This window comes from Chelonia mydas, chromosome 19 (genome assembly GCF_015237465.2).
Source record: "Chelonia mydas isolate rCheMyd1 chromosome 19, rCheMyd1.pri.v2, whole genome shotgun sequence".
NCBI lineage: Eukaryota > Metazoa > Chordata > Testudines > Cheloniidae > Chelonia > Chelonia mydas.
Genome location: NC_051259.2, coordinates 438,430 through 464,035, shown reverse-complemented (window position 1 = coordinate 464,035; position 25,606 = coordinate 438,430). Strand labels below are relative to the sequence as shown.

The 25,606-nt window shown below is 40.9% G+C and overlaps 1 protein-coding gene across 1 annotated transcript in view; it reads right to left on the bottom strand.

Moving 5' to 3' along the window:
* Positions 1-724: 724 nt before the first annotated feature.
* The window catches only part of LOC119563996, a 371,151-nt gene continuing 346,269 nt past the window's right edge, over positions 725-25,606 (bottom strand). Inside the window, exons 5-8 of the mRNA XM_043532011.1 lie at positions 24,061-24,263; positions 21,377-21,544; positions 21,217-21,276; positions 725-765 (exon numbers count right to left, since the gene is read on the bottom strand). Coding sequence (XP_043387946.1) covers positions 24,080-24,263 — 184 coding nt within the window. The 3' untranslated portion in view covers positions 725-765; positions 21,217-21,276; positions 21,377-21,544; positions 24,061-24,079. The remainder of the gene's footprint in view (positions 766-21,216; positions 21,277-21,376; positions 21,545-24,060; positions 24,264-25,606) is intronic.

Sequence of the window (25,606 nt, the reverse complement as noted above, 5' to 3'; positions counted from 1 at the left end):
ACTTCCCTAACTACTTCCTTTTATTCCAAAGGGAAAACTTTACAAAATTAAAGGTCTCATGATACTGGCATACAAAATGAGGACTAGTATAGAGAAAGCAAATCAGATGCTCCTATTTACCCTTCCTCTGAATACAAGAAAAAGGGAACATTCCATTAAACTAAAAAACAGAGCATTTAAAATCTATTTATTTATTTTTACACAACCTGTGGAACTCACTGGCGCTAGCTGCTACTTAGACCAAAAACTCAGCTGGAGCTAAAGCAAACAATCTAACAGTATGGATAATGAAAACATCGACAGTTATAGGAGCAAGGCTAAAACATTTTTATAAGGATTTAAACACATGTGCTTCAGAGCTCATGCCAACCAGTAACTGATGGGTGACTACGCTCTCCTCTACTGACAGGTTATTGTCTAATTATTCACTGTGGGGTTTCATATACTTTCGTTTGGGAGAAGTATCTGGTAGATCGGCCACTGTCAAAGATCAAATGCTAGACTGGGACTGACTACTGATCTGCTCTGAATATTGCCTTATATTTCAGTGTAAAAGTGTATCCAGGATTCTCATTTCATATTTACACTTTACATGTAAACTTCTTTGACAAATGCTTAAAAAGAAATGCTATAAATGCATAAATTCAACTTAAGTGTCATAAACAATTAAATAAACGCAAGGTTCTAAGAAATTAGAATAAAAAAAGTCAATACTAAAACTTACTGTAGCTCTCAGGTGGAAGAACTTTCAATAAGGACTCAGCACTGAAAGATACAATTGATTATAACGTGAGTTTTCCTTTTAATGCAAGCCCACCTCATTGCAGCACTCTGCACTTGGCAAAAGTATTTGTTTTTTCTGCTTTCTCTAGTTGGCAGAGTTATTGCTAATTTTTTTATGTCCAGCAACTTCCAACTGTATATTTTGTCTAATCATTCTTGTCCGTTGTCTATGATCCATATACTCGGCTCCCATGGAGAACTTTGACTTAATTAATTTTAGATTTAAAGCAACAAGAAGTCTTTATAGTAAAAGGAAGCAAGGAGAGAATGGCTTGTTAATTAAAATGTCACTTAGGATATTCCTTGCTAAAACTAAGATTAGTGGGTACTTCCTTTCCTTAGAGGGCCTTGTTCTGTAACGTAAATGTAGGGACTGTAAACATGATGGGTGCTATTATGGCTCAAGAAGGCAAAGCCTGGCTGAGACAGGGGGAGGAGGACCACTCCCCTAGCAGGAGTACCTGGAGCCACTTTGTGCATGCAGTGCAGGAGCAGGCATGACGACTCTATGGGGGCTAAGGGAAGCACACGCTGCAGCCTTTGCTATACAGATTTAACGGGTGCAGCTGGAGGGGCCTCTCAATGGGAGCTGGGGCCCCAGTGGTGAGGCTAGGGCCATGACCCTCCAGCAGCAGAACAGGGAGAACATTACGGCTGCCTTCTGCTCAGCTGCAGGCTCCTGCACCCTCTCTCCTCTACTGCACCTACACAGGGAAGAATAATGTAGCCCATTGCATTTTGCCATCTCTGATACCATTTTCTGTGCATAACAAAACTTCCAAGGCAAAATTTTTGTGAACTACTTTGGTTGCAGAACAACTTTAAAATGCCCTGTGCAAATGCATTTCACAAAGATTTCACTGAATGTGAGTGCGGACAGTTCTCCACTTTGTCTCTTATGCACCTCTAATTACATGGCAACAGTCCCCAACACTATGGGCTCTAGCAAGTGACAGACAGCTCACCATGCTGTGACAAGCGTGTCGTGATCTAAAGACGTCTTTGACAAGGTCAGTTGTACTCCCACAGAGGTTGCCAAGAAGGAGACCAGCTATTAGAAAATAATTAAACAAGATGTAAGAGAGACATGGTGGATGAGGTAACATCTTTTATTGGACCAACTTCTGTTGGTGAGAGAGAAGTTTTCAAGCTAAACAGAGCTCTTCTTCAGGTCTGAGGTCTCTCACCAACAGCAGTTGGTCCAATAAAAGCTATTACCTCACCCACCTTCTCGCTCTAATATCCTGGGACCAGCATGGCTACAACAACACTGCATAAACATGATGTACTCATTTTAAATTATTTCAACTCTGTAGGTCAACAAGAGAGACTGAGAACCGTGGGATTTAGCTGCCTGTTAACCCCAACCTTCAGAAGATCCTAGCCCTCAATGAGCTGAAGAATCTGAATGGCTCAGCAGGGACAGGCTACAATCCCCTGGAAAGGAAATCACAGCACAGATAAAATCATACAATTGTAGAGCTGGAAGGGACCTCAAGAGGTCACCAACTTCAAGTTCCCATGCTGAGGCAGGATTCAATATACCTCGACACCACCCTGACAGGTGTTTGTCTGATCTGTTCAAAAAACCTTTAGTGACAGGGACTCCACAACTTCTTTAGGTAACCTGTTTAGGGCTTAATTATCCTTATAGATGGACACTTTTTCCTAATAGCTAACCTGAATCTTGTTACAAACAAAGTCAGTTCCTTCTTGTCCTACCATTGGTGGATGAAGAGAACAATTGATTACTGCCCTCTCTATAATAATCTTTTATATATTTGAAGACTTATCTTGCCCCCCAGCCTTCTCTTCTCCAGAATAAACAAGCCCAATTCTTTCAACCTTTCATCAGAGGTCACGTTTCCCAAAGACCTTATTTTTGTTTTGGTCTCCTCTAGACTCTCTCCAATTTGTCCATGACTTTCTTAAAGTGTGATGCCCCAAACTGGACACAGTGCTCCAGCTGAGGCCTCAGCAATGCCAAGGAGAGCAGAACAATTACCTCCAGCTCTGACAGATTCCTCCCGGTGTGCCACCTGGAACTGGGGTACCACTGAGCTCCCCCTGTCCAGGCTCCCTTTACACTGTACTGCTGTGACCAGCCTGCCAAGCCCTCTCCCAGGCTCCGGCCTGCACTTTACCAGCACACATACAGGTTGGAACAAACACCCAGCTGCAATACACACAGACGCTGTGATCAGCTCTACATGGGAAGGCACGGCTAGGACACCTCCCGGTTCCTAAGGCATGCACCCCCCTCTCAAGTGTAAACCCAAAATTAGACCATCTTGCACAGCACAGAGAACTGTACAGTGTAAGCTCATGAAATTCGCCCCCTCCCTCAATGTGGAGAGGAAATATACAACAGCTTTCTACCTCAAGTTTGACTTCCACACAGACTGGTTTTAGACAAAGCAAAAACAAATGTATTAACTACAAAAGATAGATTTTAAGTTATTAAAATGGACAGCAAACAGATCAAAGCAGATTACCTAGCAAATACATCAAACACGCAAACTAAATTTAATATACTACATACATCAGCTAGAAAAGCAAATTCTCATCCTAAATGTTGATGCAAGCGGGCTGCAGGCTCTTAAGGGGCAAGCTGCACTAACTTACAGCTTGGAATGCCCAGGTGTTTCATTCACAGGCTAAAAATCCCTTTAGTGTGGGTCCAGCACTTCCCCCCAGCTCAGTCATTGTTCCTCAGGTGTTTCCAGGAGTTTCTTTGGGTGCAAAGTCAGTGAAGAACCACAGTGATGTCACTCCCCTGCCTTAAATAGCTTTTACATATGGCGGGAACCCTTCATCTCAAAGCTTGGTTCCCACACCAGTCAATGGAAAAACACTGGTATCCCAAGGTGACCTGGTCACGTGTGGCTGTAGTGTCATAGCAGCCATGAGGCAGAGGCTGTTTGTAGCGTCCTCAGGAAGGTTCCGTGATGGGAGATAAGCTCTCTTGTACTTATAGTACTTACAGAAGGCATTGTAAGAGTGGATGGGTAAGTTGGGCACTCTGAGGCCTTAATGGCTGATTTGGGGGCTTGGACAGTTTGTCGCAGTGGCAAGAGATGCTGCTGCCCCAGCTTCATTGTACAGGGTACTCTTTTATTCCAAAGTATCATTTATCTCTAGGTCGTTTTCTCCTTCCCCCTTCAGAGTGGCTCAGCCTTCTCACCATCTTTATTTCCCCTTTTGTTCTTTGGCTGTCCCTCAAATGTAGGAATTCCTCACTTCTCCCTTTCTGTCCTGATCTCTCCCTGTCCAAGCTGTCTTTAATGGGGTGACATCAAGTACAGGGAAGGAACTGAATGGCATTAAACTAACAGAGCAGCTAAATTTACTCACAGATCATGTGAAGGGTAACTGGCTTTCACCTGAAAACAGTTACGTTTAAAATTTAGCTAAATTATTCCATGGGTCATGCAAACGGTAATTTTTGTTTTAACTCTTTCACAAAAATTAAGAGAACTTTACTGGTTTTGTTTAGACAGAACATAAGAATGGCTCTACTGGGTCAAACCAAAGATCCATCTAGCCCAGTATCCTGTCTTCCGACCGTGGCCAATGCCAGGTGCCCCAGAGGGAATGAACAGAACAGGTAATCATCAAGTGATCCTTCCCCTGTCACTCATTCCCAGCTTCTGGCAAACAGAGGCTAGGGACACCATTACTGCCCATTCTGGCTAGTAGCCATTGATGGACGTATCCTCCATGAATTGATCTAGTTCTTTTTTGAACCCTGTTATGGTCTTGGCCTTCACAACATCCTCTGGCAAGGAGTTCCACAGGTTGACTATGCGTTGTATGAAGAAATACTGCCTTTTATTTGTTTTAAATCTGCTGCCTATTAATTTTATTTGGTGACCCCTAGTTCTTGTGTTATGAGAAGTAGTAAACACCACTTCCTTATCTATTTTCTCTACACCAGTCATGATTTTACAGATCTCAGTCATAGACAGATACTATTTCTCCTGACTAAGCCTATTTCTTTTCTATTAAACAAGAATCTTAATCTACATTTTAAATGTAATTTACCATATCAAGAACCTAAACAAATGTATGTTAATGAACTGGCACAATATTTATGAGGATGATTCTAAGGATCTGTAATTTTAGTTACAAACTATAGATTCTCTATCTAGTAACTATCAAGGCCTCAAAATTATGAGTTATTCCTAAATAAGAATTGCCCAAATATCAGGCACCATAGAAAATACAGAACAGGAGATGAAGAGAAAGAAAATCCAAGATCTAATGGCTACATTTCTTCAATAATCTAAAGAAGCTCAAAGTTGCTGCAGGTTTTCACAAGAGTGTACCGCTGGTGCATATGAGGAGACTTTCCCTTTCTTCCTGGCTGTGAATAAGTAAATGAATGAAAAATCATACCAAATTAATATGAAACATTGATATTATATGATGTGCCAGAAACAGTAGTAAAATAAGGAACCTGATGGAATCAAATACTATAATTAAAATGTGCATAAAAGTCAACTATAAGTTACACAGCTTTGGGCAAAGTATTGCTAACTTTAATGGAAGGGTTTGCCTGGTGGACAATCCTGCTAGGAAAGATTTGATTTCTTTTAGTTTAAGTGCTAAAGTGAAGAAGACTAATGTTTGCAATCAAGCATGCTTATGCTATCAAGTTGGAGAAATGCACCTGTGCTGAAAGAGGCAGTAAATAAAAGAAACGGAAACAAAGTGGTGTGTTTATAAAGATACTTGACCACAGAGTGGAATAATCAGAAATGTAACTGTTTGATTAATAATGCACAGACTAAGCTCAACCATACATATCAAGGCCCCACCATTGTTAAAACAAGGAGAACAAAAATGGAAGATTTATAGAACAGTTCCTGCCTTCTGGAGAACAGTTTTTGAAGAGACTTTGCATTATAGATGGACTGTTAAAACAAGTTTAAAGAACATCAAAGAATATGGAGGGACTTCTGTGTATAAATTATATGAACTTTAAACTGGATATGTCAGCAGCTAGCAGAGTGTTGATGAGACTGCAACTTGGGGAAGCATAACTGCTAAACTGGTCCACAAGGGGCCACAAGGGACCCATTGAAACCACTTGTGTAGGTCAGTTGCTGACTGGAGCAAACCAGCCAGTGTTTAAGATATGTCCCAACCCAAGTTGGCTGTACCAACAGTTATGGCCTAGTCTTCCTCTCAAGCTCCTTTAGCACCTGGATTATCCAGTAGCCCCACCGCTTGTTCAGCTTCCGGCTCCTGATGTCCTTTAAAGAGTTGCTGTTCGTTTTTGTGTCTGTTGCTAATTGCTCTTCAAATTCTTTTTTGGTCTGCCTAATGATACTTTTTCCACTTGACTTCCCAGAATTTATGCTCCTTTCTCGTTTCCTCAGGAGGATCTGTCTTCTAATTTTTTAAACGATGTCCTTTTGCCTCTAACTGCCTCTTTTACTCTGTTTAGCCATGGTGGCTTTTTTTTTTTTTGGCCCTTTTTGTTACTTTTTAAAATTTGGGATATACATTTAGTTTGAGGCTTTATTATGGTGTTTTTAAATAGTTTCCATGCAGCCTGCAACCATTGCACTCTTGTGACTGCTCCTTTTAACTAACCTCCTCATTTTTGTGTAGTTTCCCTTTTTGAAGTTAAATGCTACAGTGTTGGGTTTCTGTGGTATTTCCCCCCCTTCAGGAGTGTTAAATGTAAGTGCAATATGGTTGCTATGACCAAGTGGTTTAGCTGTATTCACTTCTTGGACCAGATCCTGTGTGCCATTTAGGACTAAATCAAGAATTGCCTTGTAGGTTCCAGGACCAGCTGCTCCAAAAAGCAGATATTAATGGTGTCTACACATTTTATCTCTGCATCCCACCCTAAGATAACATGTACCCAATCCATGTGGGGGTAGTTGAAGTCTGTTTCTGTAGCCTCTCTAATCCGCCTGTGCATTTCACAATCACTGTCACTGTCCTGGTCAGGTGTTCAGTAGTACACTCCTACTGCTAGACTCTTATTATTCATAGAGATTCTACGGCACTGTCTGATTCATTTAAGATTTTTACTATATTTGACTCTACACTTTCTTTCACACAGTGCCAATCCACCACCAGAGAGAACTACTCTTTCATTCCTATATATTTTGTACCCTGGTATTACTTTGTCCCTTGATTATCATCGTTCCACCAAGTTTCTGTAATGCCTATTATATCAATATCCTCATTTAATACCAGACACTCAAGTTAATTGATCTTAGTATTTAGACTTCTAGCATTTGCACACAAGCTCTTATAAAATTTGTCAATATTTAATGATCTGCCTTCATGTGATGTAATTGAATAGGACTCTTTTTTGTTTGACTGTTTCTCTTCAGTTCCTACCTGTACTTCATCAGCTGCTATCTTCTCTTCTTTACTAGGGTATAGAGTACCCCTTTAATAAATCCTCCCCTAAGGGATGTGTCTGTCCAAACTGTGAGCTCCTCCACAGCTGTTGACTTTCCGTCAGCCTCTAGTTTAAAGACTATCCAATTGGCACAAGTGAGGCCCTATTCTGAGGGACTCAGTCAAAAATCTAAGCAAGTCTCTTCCCCACAATAGTAATTACGTTTAAGTGTTATTTTCTATTGTGGTTGTGAGAGTTGATTCTGAAAACCCAAATGGTTATATCAACCAATTTTCCAGTTTCTGTTTGTCAAATCATAGTCCAAAACCGTTTTTGCCTTCTTATATCCTATACTATTAGCTGCTGTTTTAAAATATTTAATAAAATGCTATTAAACTAATTTCAACCCTTGAGTCCTTTTCTTTAGTTAAGCAATCAAATTTAAAAGAACCTTAAGAAAGGTAGGACAGGTAATCACTTAAGCAGTTGCTTAACAAAGGTTTGGTTTATACTCTCTTTAATGTAACTATTGAATTTTAAAGGACAATTTTCCGATATATTCTCCTTATTTTCTATATTTTATAGGAGGGTTTTTTTTCCTAGTCTTCCCAGTATCTTTTCTTTTTCCTCACTCAGTCTCGTGGCTATTGCTTACATTCATTATATGCAAGGTTTTATACTCCAAGTATCCCATGAGGAAAGAATTAAATCAACTAAAATAGAGCATGAACAAATGACTTTTCTTACAGCCTTATATCAAAACACATTGGGCAGAGTCCACAGCCTTTTTGCTGGAATTTGAAGGGGATTCAGGATGAAGAATGAAGCTTAGATTTTGAACAGAGGTAATTTCTGAAGGTGGAATCATAGCTTAAGTAACTCTCCAGAGAATTTTCCTGATACAAAGCTAACAAGACATTGTGATAATTTTTTAGCAACTGGCCTCATTCCAAGTTGGATTTTAAACAGAGATTATAAAGCAAACACCATCCCCCACAAGTATTAAAGAAGAAGAAAATAACAGAATGGGGGCTGCAAAAATGGTCTCTATTGTGGGACCAAAAAACGTCAATCAAGCAGGTTGACAGGCATCAGAGATTGACAGACAGGCCCTCTCTCTTGACTTCAGTTATCTGGGGGAATGGGAAAAGTGTCTGCAAGAACATGTTAAATTGCCAAAGTCATTACCAGTTACCAATTACCAAAGAAAAGATAACAAGGTGTATTTTAGAAAAATCGATGCAACAACATGCATTTCAATAAAGGGAGTTTTTCAGAACTTTGGAAAACAAAATGAACTATTTAGGGAATACACAATGATTTTCATTGAATACCAAACACTCGGCTACACTAGCAAGCTTTGGAGATTCATCACTGTTCTCTTTCTATTTTAGACTGGTGCCAAAGGTCAACCAACAAAATATTTCCCTGTGTTTCTTCTTAAGTTTGACTTAAAGAAAAAAGTGAGTTCTGCATCCCAGTGATTACATCCCAGGTTCTGAGCTGAGCAAATTGGAACTAAAAAGCCAGTTTGGTTTCCAAAACACATTTATTCTGCTTTCAGGAGTGAATTACACAAAATGTAAATAAGTTCTGATAAAGAAGAAAGTAACCCTTGTGTCTGCCATATTTGCTCATTTCAATCACCTAGTCATAAGTGAGCCCAGATGGATCATATCAGACCCAAAATGATCTTGAGATGGACTAGAGAAGCATGAAATACCCCAGCCTCTTTCTCACTATTTGAGTCTTTCACCGAGTCCATGAAAACCAGGATTATGGCATTTGGGATGCAACTTGCTCTGGCAGAGAAACCTACTGCTCAAATTTTCCAGGCTCTTAGGGAAGTAATTAAAATATTGTCTCAAATATGTATAAAATATAGAGCTAATTACATTTTTGTGTTATTTATGCTATTCTAAGTAAGTTTTAATTTTTTAGTAACACTTTGTTGTTCACCTCTCAGGAGCCTTATGTAGTTTTAATGGAAAGAAGGGAGGTTTTTCTCCCCTATTCCCTTTATAGGCTCTCTAGGCTGTATCTGACTCAGTTTACATTGGCTGGATACCCCTTAGAACTTATGGTGGATTAGTTCATTCTTCTAGAATAACAAGGTTTTTTTGTTTGTTATTTAAAAAAATAACTTTGCTGTTCAGCATGAAAATTCCTTAAAGATCTCATATTCCTCTTTAAAATTTGCAGCTCTCAGAAACATTAAACATCTTAAAGGAATAGATGCAATCAGAGCACCTATCCCTAGAGATGGAAAAATTAACCCCTCCCCCTCACCAACAAACCAGAAAATTCCTCTAAAATCATTCAGCCCATGTGTTCAATGTGGAATAATTGGGGTTAGCTGGGTCAAAAATGAGACTCAGACAAAATGAATGCTTCCCAAAATTCTAGAAAAGGTGGGTGAATATTCTCACTTTTGTACAGTGAACCAGCAAAAGGCCTATGGACCACTTAAATGCCACTTAAGTTCTCTTTTGAGGGCATAAATGGTGCATGAATCTTGTGCTGGTCCTCTCCACGGGGGTAAGTTAACCCCTAACATTTTAGCAGGGAGAGTCTCTAACTCATTTCAGGATAACCCTGGCCCTTCGAGGCAGACACATCTCTTATTTCAAAATACAAGGAATTTGATTCTAGTTTTGTACCGAGACAAAAAACAATACATTTTATTGTAACAGAGGAAGAGATGCATGTCTGAAAATGCTTTCTAGTCTGTTTCTCTCACTAAGTATAGCAAAACAAAACCATCTTTCAGGAACACAAATGTAACAGAGTACTGTTTTCAATAGCATTTCTGTATAGTACCTTTTGAGAATTAAGAGACAGGGGCTTATACTTCACTGATTTATTGGAAGAAGTGGGTTTGTATTCTGGGGAATGGAATTGCAATACCAACTGGTAGTTTAAATATTACACAGTACATGCAAGGTGGAATTTTCAAAACACTCAGCATTGGCCTAACTCTGCTCCCACTGAAATCAACCGCTGAGCATTTATGAAAATCCCACCCATAACATAGATTTATACACACACACACACTCCATAGAATATAAAACAAAACAGCCCAAACAAACAATCACAGAAGTTAATCCAAAATAGATGGAAGAATTGTGAACCATTAATGACAACTAATTTGCAATTGTTAATAAGGCGGCAATTAGGGATATTCATTTTATAAAAAGCTGCTATTCTAATCATTTATGTTAATCTGAATAATTTTATTATGTTCATGTATAAATTGACAGTCATCTATTGTGGACTGTTTGCAGCATCGTCAATAGACTAAGTCGCTCAGACTTCATGGGTCTAATTTTAAACCTTTTGAATTCCAAACAGGAATCTGAAATAATTGAGTAATGAATTTCTAAATTCTAATAAGCAGTCATCTAAAATACTGAACAGCATTGTTGCTCCTCAACACTTAACTGTGCAATAAGAAATCTATTCAAGAACAATGTGCTTGTAGTGTCCACTAAATCCTGCTTTTCAGCCAAAGGGTGCTGGCAGTAGCGCGTCCACCTCTGACATACAAAACATCAGGACAGCCAGGATGAGCCTAAGCCCACAAAATTGGACAGATGGACACGTCTGCGGAGCACCCTTCCAGATCTCCTAGGACAGCTGTCTCAAAAAAGGGACAATCCTGGGAACACCTGAAGAGGTGGCAGGCCTAACTGGCAGGCAGAACAAAAGTAGTCATGGTATGCTGCATTAAACCCTGCAGCATGGAGCGAAAAGTTAGAGCTGACAGCCGTCCCAACTTGGCCAGGACACTCCCATGCCAGGGAACTGGAGTCCTGGCCACCGTACTAAAATTGTTCCAGCAATAAGCTCCCCAGTCTCCACTCCCTACACAGGATATGTCTACACGGCAGCTAGCAGCCTGCTTCCCAGTGCAGGTAGACAAGCAATGGGACAGTTCTGCTCAAGCTCCTGGGCGCTAAAAACAGCAGCGTAGTCAAGGGTAGCACACAGGCGGCAGCTCAGGCTAGCCGCCTGACTCTAAACCCAATCAATCAGAGCCCGTAGGTACACGCTCGGGTGACAAGTCTGAGCTGCTGCCCATGTGACACCCCCCCCCCCGCCCCCCAGCTACACTGGTACTTTTCGAGCGCTAGCTCAAGCAGAGTTAGCACACCTCTTTCTACCCATGCTGGGCTGCACGCTCCCAGCTGCAGTGCCAACATTCCCACAGAGCACCTGCAACTGCCCCTACCCAGCATCACTGCTCCTTTACCTGGAGGGGAGGTGGAAGGCGTGGTGCAACACAGCCCACCTGCTGCCTGTAGCTTTTTTAAAAGGGAGGAAGGAGGAGCAGACTGTTGGATCTGCCATATTTTTTTACAGGCAGGAGAAGAAATGGGGGAGCAGAGGGGTGGCTGAGTCACTGCAAGGGAACAAGGAGCAGAGTAGGAGCTGGAGGCTAAAGATCTCCTGTACACTATGGAGAGCTGGAGAGGCAGCAGCAACAGGGAATTCCTGCAAAGAGCCTGAAGGATTGTTCCCGGGACGACTTCTGAGAGCAGAATTTAAGCAATTCAGGGACAGGCTTAATTGATTAGTTTGTGGTCTAAGAAATGGTTTTTAAATTCCTCGACACCAAAGGGAACTTGGCCACTGAGTTCACACGAAGCAAGATCTAGCCCATACTGCAGTGTCCACAAATATATCCCGATTGGTTTACTGTATACCATGGCGTGCTGCCTACTGTAAATATCGTGGCCCTTAAAGCACAAATACAGAAGGGAAGATGATATGGAGTAATTTAAGTGTTGTGTATTTCAAGACAGCTTCCAGTTCTTTGCTCAGATTTAAAGACATTCATCTCAACGCCCTAGAGAGGGGGAACACCAATCACCTTAACCCCTAGAGAGGGGTAATACCAATCACCTTAATATCTCCCCCTCTAGAATGAAAACTCACAGAGGCAGATCCAGAAACACAAACAACAGATGGGAAAGACACTCAGGTAAGAACATTCAAGATCAGGAGTTGAAACAAGAACGACTAAGCACAAAAAACATAGAATTTAATACCAAAAAAAACCAAAAAAAACCAATGGTAAGAACATATGAGTGCTTAACTGTGCAACCATAAAGTCGAGAAATGCCAAAGTTAACATTTCACATACAATTTTAATTCTGTTCCTTGTGCATATGCATTATGATAATTACAAGATCACTTACTATTTACCAAATAATGCAATAGAATTTCAAAACTTTTCCCCTAGAATCTCAGATCTGTGCAATATGGTTTGTAAAACAGTACTTAGAAATATTTTTCCCATTCCCTTTTCTTTATGTCATTAATATAGTGATGCAGTATTAGGGTGTCTTTACTGAAAGACTCTATAAAATAAGTTCTCTCTAAGATGTGTATTTTAATACTATACATTTTCTTTTCAACCCGCCGTGCAACCTTTCTTTTTTGTAATACAGGACCATTCAAGTGCAATTTTCTCCAGAACACTTGAAAGGTACATCTCAGTGAGGGTTATCCCATGCCAGATTTCACCTTCCAACCCATACCTGTTTCCTTCAAAAAAGTCAGCAGATGGGAAATCAAATTCTGCCAAGGCTCTACATGAATGTAATAGGGGATTAGAATGGAAACTGCTATGCCTCCTTCCCCACAAGTTATTGTTGCCACTACCCTAGTGTAGTTATTCAAGTTCCATGCAAAATAACTAAAATATTTTATGTATCTGACACAAGTGCGGTGACAAAATGCACAACTATGTGAATCAATTACCATACTTGTCACACAGATACTACAGGGAAGGGTAGGAATCCCTAGGTGAGGTTAAATTAAGATGGATTTGATTAAACAGAAAATCTGTCAAATTCCAACTATCCTAAAGTAGCTATCCTGTCCCAGGATCGACCTATCCTAAAAGCAATGGGTTTCCCGGCAAAGTTACCCATAGTGCCGGTACAGACTCTCTCCCCCTTTCAGACCATCTGTTTTGGTCTCCTTATCTCTCCTCTGTTCTCCTGGCCAAAAAGGTTACTGCCAGAGAGTCAGTTAAATACATCCTAAGTTCAGCAGACAGCCAGTAGCAGATACAACAGTGAAAAGACTTCACCTCCAGGGGGTTGTGAACATAGATTGTGAGACACACTGGATACATCTTAAACTAGGAATACTGTGTTCTCCTGTAGCAGCTTCCCAGACAGGACACCCAACTGCTTCACAGACAGCATGCCTTCCAATCCCCCTGTGAGTTGCTATCCCCATTTTACTGATACACAAGAAGACTGAGTGACTGGCTACACAGTCCAAAAGCTGGAAACCAGAACTCAGATCTCCCAAACCCCAGTCCTGTCTGGTAATCAGTACACTATACTTCTGCCTACATATACATCAGGAATAGCTCCGTGACCTAGGTCATATCTATACCTGTAAAGAGCATCTCCATTTGTGAGCTAAGATAATATTCACACCCCCAGGAAAGCTGTGGCCTTTTCCACCTCCATTTTACTAAACAGCAATTATTTTTCAATATTTATTCATTCATTCAAATGTAAACCAAAGGGTGCCCATCTCAAACAGTAGACAATATTTTAAAAAATACACACAAAAACTAGACTCTGGCAATTATCTGCAGATAAAATTACTCTGGCAGCAACAGAAACAAACACACAAGCAATAAACTCCACTAACAAAATCACTATAAGAGGCCCACTCCAACCTCCAAAAAGGGGAAATGTATTTAATAGGGTTAATTATGACCTATTAATTATACAGAGAGGTAGCATGGTTTAGCTGATACACCACACAACTGGCTATGGTTACTAATAACCCAAAACCTATTAATATGGATGTAATATCAGGCAGGAGTATTAATAGTGCTGTGACACACTGTTGATACTAATGATTTTTTTGGAATAAGAAACGTAAACAGACAAATTTTAATAGATTCATTCTACCCTTATAATAAAAACAAATGGGCAGCAATATAATACAAGAAGATTCTGGCCTGCATTTCAGGAACTGAGAGCTGCTCTCAGCTCATGAGGTCCGTAGAATCACTTGATGGAATTATATAGCTTTGTACGACATTTCCACTGTGTGCACGAGTCATGAAATTTTATTTAACATATAGGGCCTGATTCTGAACTCATACCAATTTTACTCTGATGTAATGCCACTGGCTTTAATGGGATCCTCCTGATTTACAACTCTGTACATGAGATCAGAATTAGACCCACAGCAAGTATGCTTTAAGATGTTGACCTGCGATTAGTTTTGAAGGGAGAAAGCATTTAGCAGGCTATTTCAGGGCTGGAGGCACAACCTTCTATCTAACACACAATCAAAGACTTGTTTTAAAGATTTGAAGTTACTTTCCGCAGCCTCTGCATGCATCCAGGTTGTCATTCAATGGATGTACCTCTGCCATCCAGCACAGTCCTCTCAGTCACTAAATAATGTGATCAAATCAAAACTACTTTCCATACAATTATAAAACATAACAGGGTTACAGCAAAAAATGTAAAATCTCCAAAGCAGCTCAAAGCTAATTAATTTCTATTACTAGTGAGAGAAGAACCACTTAACATGGCTTTTCTTATTTAAATTACCATTGATGGCACCTGCTTTCTTATTCTTGGGAAATCCTGCTACAATACCGGTTAAATTATGTAAGACTGTAGAATTTATGAAGATAAAGCAATTAGCATTACAAAAACAATTCCATGTTACAATTTATAGTGAATAGAAAGAGTTATGATGCTCTGTTAAATGGCTCCGTGATGCATTACATATTAGTTAATCCTTGTTGTAGTTGTGAAAATTTAGGGCTAAATGGTGTCATTATGTTCAGTAATTAATTATTTTGTTTCATTTGGTGGGTACTTCATCTATATTGTTAGGGAATAATGCAACAATAATGAATGGAAAATGCAAAAGGTCCATGTAGCCATTGCTTATATGTATAAATAAGCAACAGGCACTTGGGGAAACGATTAAGCCTCCAGTGTTGTCAGCAGCAAACTTCACCATTAATGTAGAAAATATAATTCTATGCCCTGAAAAACTGATCCTATACATCGTGATGGTTTAGTTAAAATTTTCTTACAATTCCCCCTCCACTCAGAAGCAGATTCTAATTAATCAGCTACAAAATGTCAGACCCCCAACTCTTACGTGCACTCTTTTTAACCTGCAGGTGCCCAGGCACTGGGATCATTCATATGTGCATAAGCCTGATATGTGGTTTTAAGCAAAGCAGATGCAGTATCTGCCCATGCTGTTTTGCTTCCAGCCTTTCAGGAGTTAATCCTAGACATATACTGGAGGTGGAATAAATTATTTCACTTCCACCAGCCACAGAAAGAGCAGAAGAGCGTGTTCCCTGCAATTCCACCCATAGACTTTTCCCCTCCGTGCCCACCTGAGGTAAATGCAGGCTGGATTCTAATGCCAAGCTGAGGGTCTCCAACCCCCTGCCAGCTGAAGGTGAGTGGAATACACGGTCCTGCCTTCTCTCATGGGAATATGCCACGACTGATGGATGAGGCACTGAGACTGGTAAGATTTGCTGGTGCTGGAAACATATCCTGGGGCACTATTTACAGGGGACATTTACCAGGGTACTTTATCACAAAAGCGGTGCTACAGATTGACTACACATGCTAAGAAAGAGATTTCCATGGCAAGGCTGCAGCTGTGACGGTTCCAGTCTCGACATTTCCCTGTGTTTGGTGTGGAGGACACTGGCCCAGAGTAATTCTGACGTGAGTGCTTATGAAAACATAACAGTGCCTAGAGGTTTGGAGATGGACTTTTCATCAAATCTGATAAAAATAAACCAACCTTGGCTCTTTATTCTGGTACTGGGCAGTGCTGGTCAACAACACCCTTTGCGGCTAGTATTCGAGTAGGTCAGGAACTAAGAAGTTCCTTTCCTTCTAAACTTGAAGCCAACTTATGCTCAATGGGAAGATTAATGCAAATTATATATCCGTCCATATCAGGTTTGTTCACGGCAGTAACCTGTTTCCTTCTGATAGTAAAGGCAGTAAAGGAAAGATGATTGATGTTTGCTGGCACTGTCTTGTTTATAAATAAGTGAATGTTGAAGCTCTGAAGCCAACGCTCTAACAAGAGACCCCAAAGGCCTCCAGCAAAACTCTGCCAGTTCTTTGCCTCCCTGTTCTCATCTGAGCTGCACTGTGGGGAGCAGAAGAAAACAGAAGTTTATTTCAAAGCTTTCCAAAGCAAAGCTAGTGGGAGGAGCACAGCACGACTACCAGCTGTTGCCCTGCAGAGCCCAGCTCAGCCATCGATGGGCCTGAAGCCGCTGCTGCCATGTAGTTAAAATGTCAGATCCAGGTGAATAAGGGTTCCATCTTCCAGCTGCACTGCACCCACTTTGCTTAATGCACTTTAAAATTTAAATCATCTCCCTAGTGTGACCCTTTCCCAGTCCTAGATGCCCTAGTATGGAGGAGGCACAATGCAAATAATGAAGAGCGCACCTTACATAAAATAAGACATCTTCAGAAATTAACTCTATCCTGCAGTCTTCAGAATAGGCTACAACTTATAGGATGTACTTTATTAAGTCTCCACTATATTGACACTCCTCTGCTGTGTCCACTGAAGAAGCTGAATGGGTCAATGAAAGACTAAAGCAGTAGTAACAATGCAAAATTCTAAAGCCTTCTCCCACCTGCAGAAATATTCTGCAGTGCCTCAAAGACACTCTACCAGTGGAGAAATCTGTCTGTCTGTGAAAATGTATCGGCACATTGCAAGTGACCGAGCACATTGTTAAGTTATTCAGCAGCACTCAATAAAGCAAAGGAGCCATTTTCTTTGAGGCTGGAAGTGGCTTGTGCCGCATAAACCCTCCATTTAATTCATAAACCCTCCATTTCATTCAGTTGGCTGGGAACCTCCCTGGACTCTGCAACTGGTTGGGATTAATTCATGTATCTGAACCCTCCCCAAGAGTGAGAAGGAAATTAAACAAATTCCATTCAGCCAGGCTTCCTTTCCTCAGAGTAAGAACTTTTAGTATAGTTAGTATAGTTAGCTCCTGATTGCCTGAGATTTCTACTCAAGTTGTCAGCTTTCACTGGCTTGATTCCATTATCTAGTGCAGACTTTCCAATATAAAAACCCAAGGAGGAAAGCCAATGAACCAATTAATTTGTTTTGGCAAAGTACGCAAGCTGGAGAGTAGAAGGGCAGCTAACAATACAAAGGCAGGCTTTGCCTTCATTCAGATCTCTAGCAGGAGGAATGCTCCAGCATTGCAATCTCTGCCTGTGCCGAAGAAATGTTCCACACTAACAAATGGCCACATTTGCAGCAATGGAAAACTTCCTGCCTACGCTTGAAAAATCACTAACCAAAACCACATGTTTTGTCCCACAGCTGACAATTTCCAAAGTGCATGTCCATTTTTCTAAACCACTAGGGATGTTGCCTACCCTGTGCAACTGCACCTTCTGTAGAATTTTTATTTTTCACTTCCTATCCTAGTATTTTATGTGGTGCTGCTGTCCGCTGTTAAACAGCTGAGAATGAGGGTAGCCAAGAGACCGCTACATTCAGTAGTGACTCTGCTGCTCTCTCTAAACACTTTGTAATTCTATTTGGTAAACACTTGTATAGCATGATGAAGACAGGAGTGTTACGTATTAGTAATAATTCAGTAGTATTTAGAGACTTTCATATAATGTTATATAAATCAAACAACATCCACAACAGGATCAATTCAGCACAAAAGGGGTGTGTTAGATATTTCACATTCCTCTGTGTCCAGAAAAAGCAGCAATTATTAATTGCTGAAGTGTGTTATTATTTACACATGTGGTAATTCACTATTACTATATGGCCTGATTTCCAAGGTGCTGAGACCCTCGCTCTCACTGCAGTCGATGGAAGCCGTGGGTGCACAGCATTTTGAAAAATCGGGACAGTAGAATCATCATTGCCATCTATAGATTAATTTATTAATATTGGAAAGTGGGTAAAGAGCAACAAAGCAATTTAAAAATTTTTTTTTTTTTTTTTTTAAATAATCCCTGTAATCCTTTCACTGAATCCAGCCCACTGTCCATTTCAAGATCATGAAGGAACATTTTTCTTTTTTGGTGAAGTTCATTAAAATAGATACAGACTCCTGGCCTCAAGCCAATGTAGCTTCAACAGAGAATACAGGCTAAGTGTGGCCCTATCAAGAATGTCATGCAAATGTACATTGTTGTTTGAAATCATTTAGCAATTGTTCTTTATTTCTTTAAGAAGAATGTTTCTGTAAATAGATCATCTCTCAGAAATACTCACTTCACTTTCTTTGATAATGTAGACAGAAAAAACTTTCAAATATCACAATTTGCAAATTAAGACCTTTAAAATAATGGGACGACTGCTCTGGAATGGGATTATTAGGATAATATGATGTTTAAGTGGGGCTCTTTGCCTCTCAGAGGACTTGCCTGAATTTTGCTGAGCTCATTTCACAGGAGACCTCAGAGATCAGTTATGACTTTTATTAAAGTCAAACCAATACCTGTATTCACAGAAGCCTAAAGGAAATTTCTTTCTGTAACTCTGATTGAAGTTTAATGGGAACTACACAAAGAAAATTTACTTAACCTCCTCACCTATCTCTTCCACTGTGGAAGTCTAGTCATCATGTGCTCTACTCCCAGGAGACAATATCAAATATAGCACTTCTCAATTTCATAATATTTTTCAGAGTAAAAGATAGGAGACAGCTGCATAATCCATAACTACATGAGAATCCCACATGCATCTGATTTCGAACCTTAATAAACTAGTCCTTTTCTGAAAAGCCATGCAAATTAATATGCTGTACACATTAAAAAGACAGAAACTTATAATGCTACAGAGATCTAAAATGATAGATGTATTTCTAACATATATACACATATGCAAGCCAGAATCTTTTAGGGCTTCAGATGATACAGTGTACCAGTCCGAGATGCAATTATTTTTATATTCCTATATTAGCAATGAATTTGTAATATAATTTATATAGAAAGGATCAGGAAATAGAACCTGCTCTAATCAGGGAGTAGTCCTGGAGCACAAGAAGGCCCATAGAGCCATTTTTACAGTGTACACCAGCATACATATATCCCAATATGCTAGTCAGCAGTTCCTCTTCCTCTCTCTCTGCTCAGATAATACGAACTGGGCACAATCCTCTTCCCCTGTAATTGCTAGTTACCATTGTCTCCATCTTCAGTTTCTTTGCAGGACCAGTAAGCACATGGCAGGCCCTAGAAAGGTTCCAGACTAAAAAGACTAACATGCTCAATTTTGCCTATCACCAGGCAGGGCTCTTCAGTCACTTATAGCGCTCCAGGGAGGACTGAATGGCAGTGATTTCAGATAGAAAATGGTAAGTACATCAAAGGGGCCTTCCTAGGACTGACTGACTGACTTTTCACCAGACCCTTCCATTGGTGAAGAAGCAGATTGAGTTTGCCTTGTCAGCACTGCAGTTGTCTGGGATGATGACAAGAGGTCGATATTCTGCATATGCTCAATTACACCCATTAACGTTCCATTAAATTGTAACAGTTCTGTGAGAGCTCTACATGGAAGGAAGAGGTCTTTGCAGTGTTTATGTGGGAGGATATAGGCCACATACTTCCAGGCTGCACCCATTGGCAAGGGCTGCCTGGTTCCTTCATGGATGCCCTTCATAATGCCCTTCCCTCAGCTATTGAATGGTTATGACATTTAGACTAATATGTTTGATTTAATTGCCTATGTAGATGCAATTGCGAAATATATATTTATTATTAGAGGGACAGTGTGATCCTTACCCTCCCACTCGGCTATGTCACTGTTCCTAAGAATGGAAGAGAAGCAATCTTTGGGCTGGAGAGAATAACTGATAGTGGGAAGTGGACACTGGGCCTAACTAAAACTTTCGGTGACCTGTTCTTATGGTGACTGAACTAGGAGGAGGTGGACTGTGCCTCCCTCCTACATGCAGTCTCCTCCTCTCCTTTCTGTATCTCACTCTCAAAATCTTGTTTTATTACCTCAAATGTAATTAAAATATCAATCTGAATAACGCTTGTTCAGAAAGGAAAAGCCCTCATCTAATTGTCTCTGGGCTGTTCTGCCTTGAAATTCCACGAGACCAGGCACTGTGCATTGAGCTTTTCATGAAGGATACACCATGCGCCTGTGGAATGGGCTTTTTGTTCTCAGGATCACAGTAACCCTTTACTCTCCCTTGACTTAGGTTTTACCAGAATTTATGAGAACAGAACTGAGAGCCAAGTATGGATGGGCCAATAACCTGCTGATTATTTGATCATGCAAATAAAACACCTCCCCATATGCACAAAGCAGCTAATTAGCTGCAGGGGAACGACTTGCTGAAGATAGACCAGAAAGACATTCAAGCAACATCTGGGACAGTGGAAGGCTGCAACATGCAGTGAATGGAAGTAGTACAATTCAAAATATTCTTATATAGTGATGTGTAGTTCTCTTGCTGCATGACAACCTGCATATGAGTGTGCAAACATCTGATCTTTGACGTGCCAGATAACCATACATTAACAAAGAAACAAGCAAGATGCACTGCAAACTGTGTAAGAGAGAGAGTCCTTGGACAAGAGAAAGGTGGCGTTTTGTGATGTCCAGGTTACCTTTACCAACCATGTTCAGGAATGGTTTTTGCTCCCTACTAATTCAATTTCTGTGTAAGATACACCTTTCCTATATCTTACCAAAAACCAGTATTCATCAATAGGGGCTTCTCTGCGCCAGCCAGATACAAAGGGGTAGGCGAACAAGGGGGCAGCTAGGCAGAAACTACTCTCTCAGGGTAAGCTTCATGGGGAAAAAGAAGCCTGTGTAATTTATACTGAGCAGGATCCCACTTGAGAAAAGAAGCCGCCCCATTTTATCCCCTCAGAATTGAAGATCATATCAGAAGCCTTTAAATGGGCCAAAGCTGCACTAGCCTTCACTCAAAGCAGCTTATCTCATTAGTGTACAGAATTCCGTGATCCCCCTCATTTAAATATTCAGTTTTGTACCTTTTTAAGATTAATTCTCCTGTCATGTGCTTCTCAGATTTGTGGAGACAGGCAAAAGCACTGAAAAGCAGAAAAAAGGAAATATCTATTTTCTATATTAAAAATAACTTCAGAAGATAAGAAATAAACTTCATAAAATTTGTAAGTTTAAACTGGTTACCTTCTGCTGATCTGAATCCCCAGGGTTCACAGCCAGGCTGCATGCATGGCTCCAGAATCAGGATCAAATCTCTCTGAGAATGGCTCAGTGAATATTTATTAGCAAGACTGGAGGAGGCAGCTTCTGTATTAATCTCCTTCTGACAGGAAGAGAAGGCCAGCAAGCAACCTGTGGAGTAATCAGTAGATTTACCTTTCTTAATTCATTTAGGGAGGTTTATGTCAACTTTTTCCCAGCAGTAATTAATAAGAAGCTTGTCTGCTGCGCTCAGTGGCAGCCACGTTCTCTGACCCTTTGTAAGTTTGGAACCAATATTTGTTGAGAGAAATGGCAGTTCTTTCAAGAAGGGATCTAGTTATTTTGCATTGAAGATGCAGCCTGCAGTCACATAAAATCACATTGAACTAACGAGAGACACAAACCCTTTAAATCTTGTCACTGGTTTCAATGCGCTGCATGAATGGCAATTTTCACTATGAAAATGTTCACCTTAAAAGACTTTTTGCAAGGGCAAAATATCACTATTTTTGGCTCCAAATAAAGCTCTGTATGGAAAAGTTGGTGAAACTCTTACAAGGCAAATTTGTAAATTTAAATTAATTTGTCCCATGGGGCAAGGACATTTTAAGAGATAGATATTTTGAAACGATAGTTTATTTCTGCAAAATTATTTTTCATTTTGGAAAAAAATCAGAGGGAGAACGAGAAAAAAACTGTAAAAAAGGAAACTTGTAAAATTGTTCATGCAGCCTAAAAGACGTACGTAGATTTCAGATGGAAGGTTTTAAAAACGAGAGACGACACTTATTCTTTGCACTTATCCCAAGTTCTCAAAGCAATTTCCAAATATTAATGAATTAAGATGTGAAGTAGGTAAACACTGTATCCTTTTTCCATGGATTTTAAAGCCAGAAGGGACCATTATGATCATCTAGTCTGACCTCCCGCATAGCACAGACCATAGAACCTCACCCAGTAATTTCTCCATCAAGCCCATAACTTCTGTTTGAGACAGAGTATACCCTTTAGGGAAAAAAATGGTCAAAGATGAAGATAAGGGATTTACCCACGATCACACATTATATCTGTGGCACAGCCAGGAATAGAGCTGAGATCTCTTGACTCCCAGTTCTGAACTTTAACCACAAAGCCATCTTCTCTCTCCTCACAGCCCCTAAGCATGTAAAGGTTCACTATAGGGTGTCCTATAGGAAGTATGGGGGGCCCTTATTCAAATCATCACACGCTGTCAGGATCCCAACAAGGGTCAGAGCAGGTGCAAAGCTGAGGCTGGAAATAGCAGAGGAGTTCATAGTCAGGTGCCAGGCCACAGTCAGAGTCCAGTTTCAGGCTCCGAGTCAGGAGGCAAAGTTCAAATCAAGCCGAGGTCAAAGCCAGGAATTCAGGAGCAGGAATGATCATGGCAGCTATAGGCAAACCATGCTGTTGCCAGGACTTCCTGGAATGTTTTTTGGGTTTATATAGGGCAGGGAGCCAATCAGGCACCATGAGGCTGCTGCCTGTCAGACCCAACTTCCCATGGTACACATGGTCTGTGTCCACAAGCTGGTCGCAGCTGTCACTGGCAGCCTGGAGATGCCAGCTGCCTGGCAGGTCTACAGTCCTGGGTTCTAAACCTGTGGGGTCTTACACACACAAGTGAAGATGGAGCCACTCTGAAGACGCCCAAGGTGCATCCCGTGTGAGCTGGTATGGAAAGGTAGTAAGCGTAAGAATCAAAACTTTCTTTAAACACAGCCAAGCAGCTCACCCTAAACATCCTCTTGTCAACGATGCCAGATAAGCAGGTTAATCCTTCCCTGTGAATGCATCTCTGAGACCCTCAGTGTTATTTTAATGCAGCTTTTGTGATGTGAATAAATATGTTACAGAACAATAGACTTGAAGGATCTATTCTCCAAAGTTTTATGAACATTTATGCTAAGAGACGTCAAAGACATTTCTGTAATTTTCACTATGACAGAGCCAGAATGCACTGTCTTTTTTTTCTATTCCCCAGCCTCTAAATAAGAGTCTTCTGTAATTCCCAGTAGCAATTTAGATACAGCAGGCCAAAGGAAAGGGAAATTTGAATGGTTTTTGAACGTTTAACTTACATTTCCATAAGTGATGCTCTAAACTTTACTATAGTCATTTAGATATCATAAGTGAAGTGCTCAAGCATCTGCCGCTTCATGAATAACACAGATACCTTCCTATTTGCCATTTCTGTCTGTAGATATATTTCCAGTGAATAGATACAAAGGGCATATTCAGAGGCAAGTTTAAGCATGTGTAACTCACATCTTCTCCTGGCCCCCTCAATGTGCTCAGCACACCAGCTCTCTGGACTCCCTCAGCCTTGTGGCTTTCTATCAATCTATAACATGTTGCACACCTATCCCCACTTACACATCACTTCTGAATATAGTCCACCCAGCTTGATTGAGTCTAAATTGGTATAACTCACAAGCCAAGGGGCCAGAAAAAGGAGCGTACCAAAAACAGCAACAAACATGGGGGGTTGGGGGTATAAATATGTGTAAAATAAAATAAGCTAAACCTGACTTTAGCATAGATCTCCTCACAATTTAAGTTATACCAACCGATTAGATACCCCTCTTGTACATACTCGCAAGTAGGTCTAAGGAGGCCTAACTGAACACAAGGTGGTTTAAACTTACCTCATTACATTATTCTATTTCAATGGGACAGAAATGCTTTCAAATTCCTCCCTAAAATCTTCAGTTTGAGGCCTTGCCCAGCCTTGACACATACAGTGACCCCCCTGAGAGTTGGTGAAGCTTGCCTCTCTCGTTGGAATATGTTTAGCGTCCTTCTGAGCAGAGCAGTGTGGACATGGATGGCAGTGGTCATCGCAGACATCCTGCAATAGAAAACGAAGAGCAGTAAAAATACATTAAATAATGCTTTATACTTCATCTCAAGAACAACTTCTAGGTCTCCGGGTTTGATCATTTTAACTGTGACCGTCCAAGCTCTAATTACACTTAGAATCATAGAATCATAGAATATCAGGGTTGGAAGGGACCCCAGAAGGTCATCTAGTCCAACCCCCTGCTCAAAGCAGGACCAAGTCCCAGTTAAATCATCCCAGCCAGGGCTTTGTCAAGCCTGACCTTAAAAACCTCTAAGGAAGGAGATTCTACCACCTCCCTAGGTAACGCATTCCAGTGTTTCACCACCCTCTTAGTGAAAAAGTTTTTCCTAATATCCAATCTAAACCTCCCCCATTGCAACTTGAGACCATTACTCCTCGTTCTGTCATCTGCTACCATTGAGAACAGTCTAGAGCCATCCTCTTTGGAACCCCCTTTCAGGTAGTTGAAAGCAGCTATCAAATCCCCCCTCATTCTTCTCTTCTGCAGACTAAACAATCCCAGCTCCCTCAGCCTCTCCTCATAAGTCATGTGCTCTAGACCCCTAATCATTTTTGTTGCCCTTCGCTGGACTCTTTCCAATTTATCCACATCCTTCTTGTAGTGTGGGGCCCAAAACTGGACACAGTACTCCAGATGAGGCCTCACCAGTGTCGAATAGAGGGGAACGATCACGTCCCTCGATCTGCTCGCTATGCCCCTACTTATACATCCCAAAATGCCATTGGCCTTCTTGGCAACAAGGGCACACTGCTGACTCATATCCATCTTCTCGTCCACTGTCACCCCTAGGTCCTTTTCCGCAGAACTGCTGCCTAGCCATTCGGTCCCTAGTCTGTAGCGGTGCATTGGGTTCTTCCGTCCTAAGTGCAGGACCCTGCACTTATCCTTATTGAACCTCATCAGATTTCTTTTGGCCCAATCCTCCAATTTGTCTAGGTCCTTCTGTATCCTATCCCTCCCCTCCAGCGTATCTACCACTCCTCCCAGTTTAGTATCATCCGCAAATTTGCTGAGAGTGCAATCCACACCATCCTCCAGATCATTTATGATCTTCCCAACTGACGGCAGAGACTGTTCCAAGGGAAATGAGGTTTATGCTGTTGTTCAGCAGGAAGACAAGACTGTTGGCCTGCTGAGCTGGCATGACTTTTAGTTGAAGATATTAATAACAAGACAGTTGATAGGCTGTGCTGAATCCTAAATACTCACTTCTCCTGTACGAATGTGCAATATTCCAGCTTGTTAAATCGCAGACCAGCTATTGCACTGAATCTTTCTGTAGAATCCTCTGAGAGAACAGAGGCGTCTGCTCCCACGAGGGTGACTA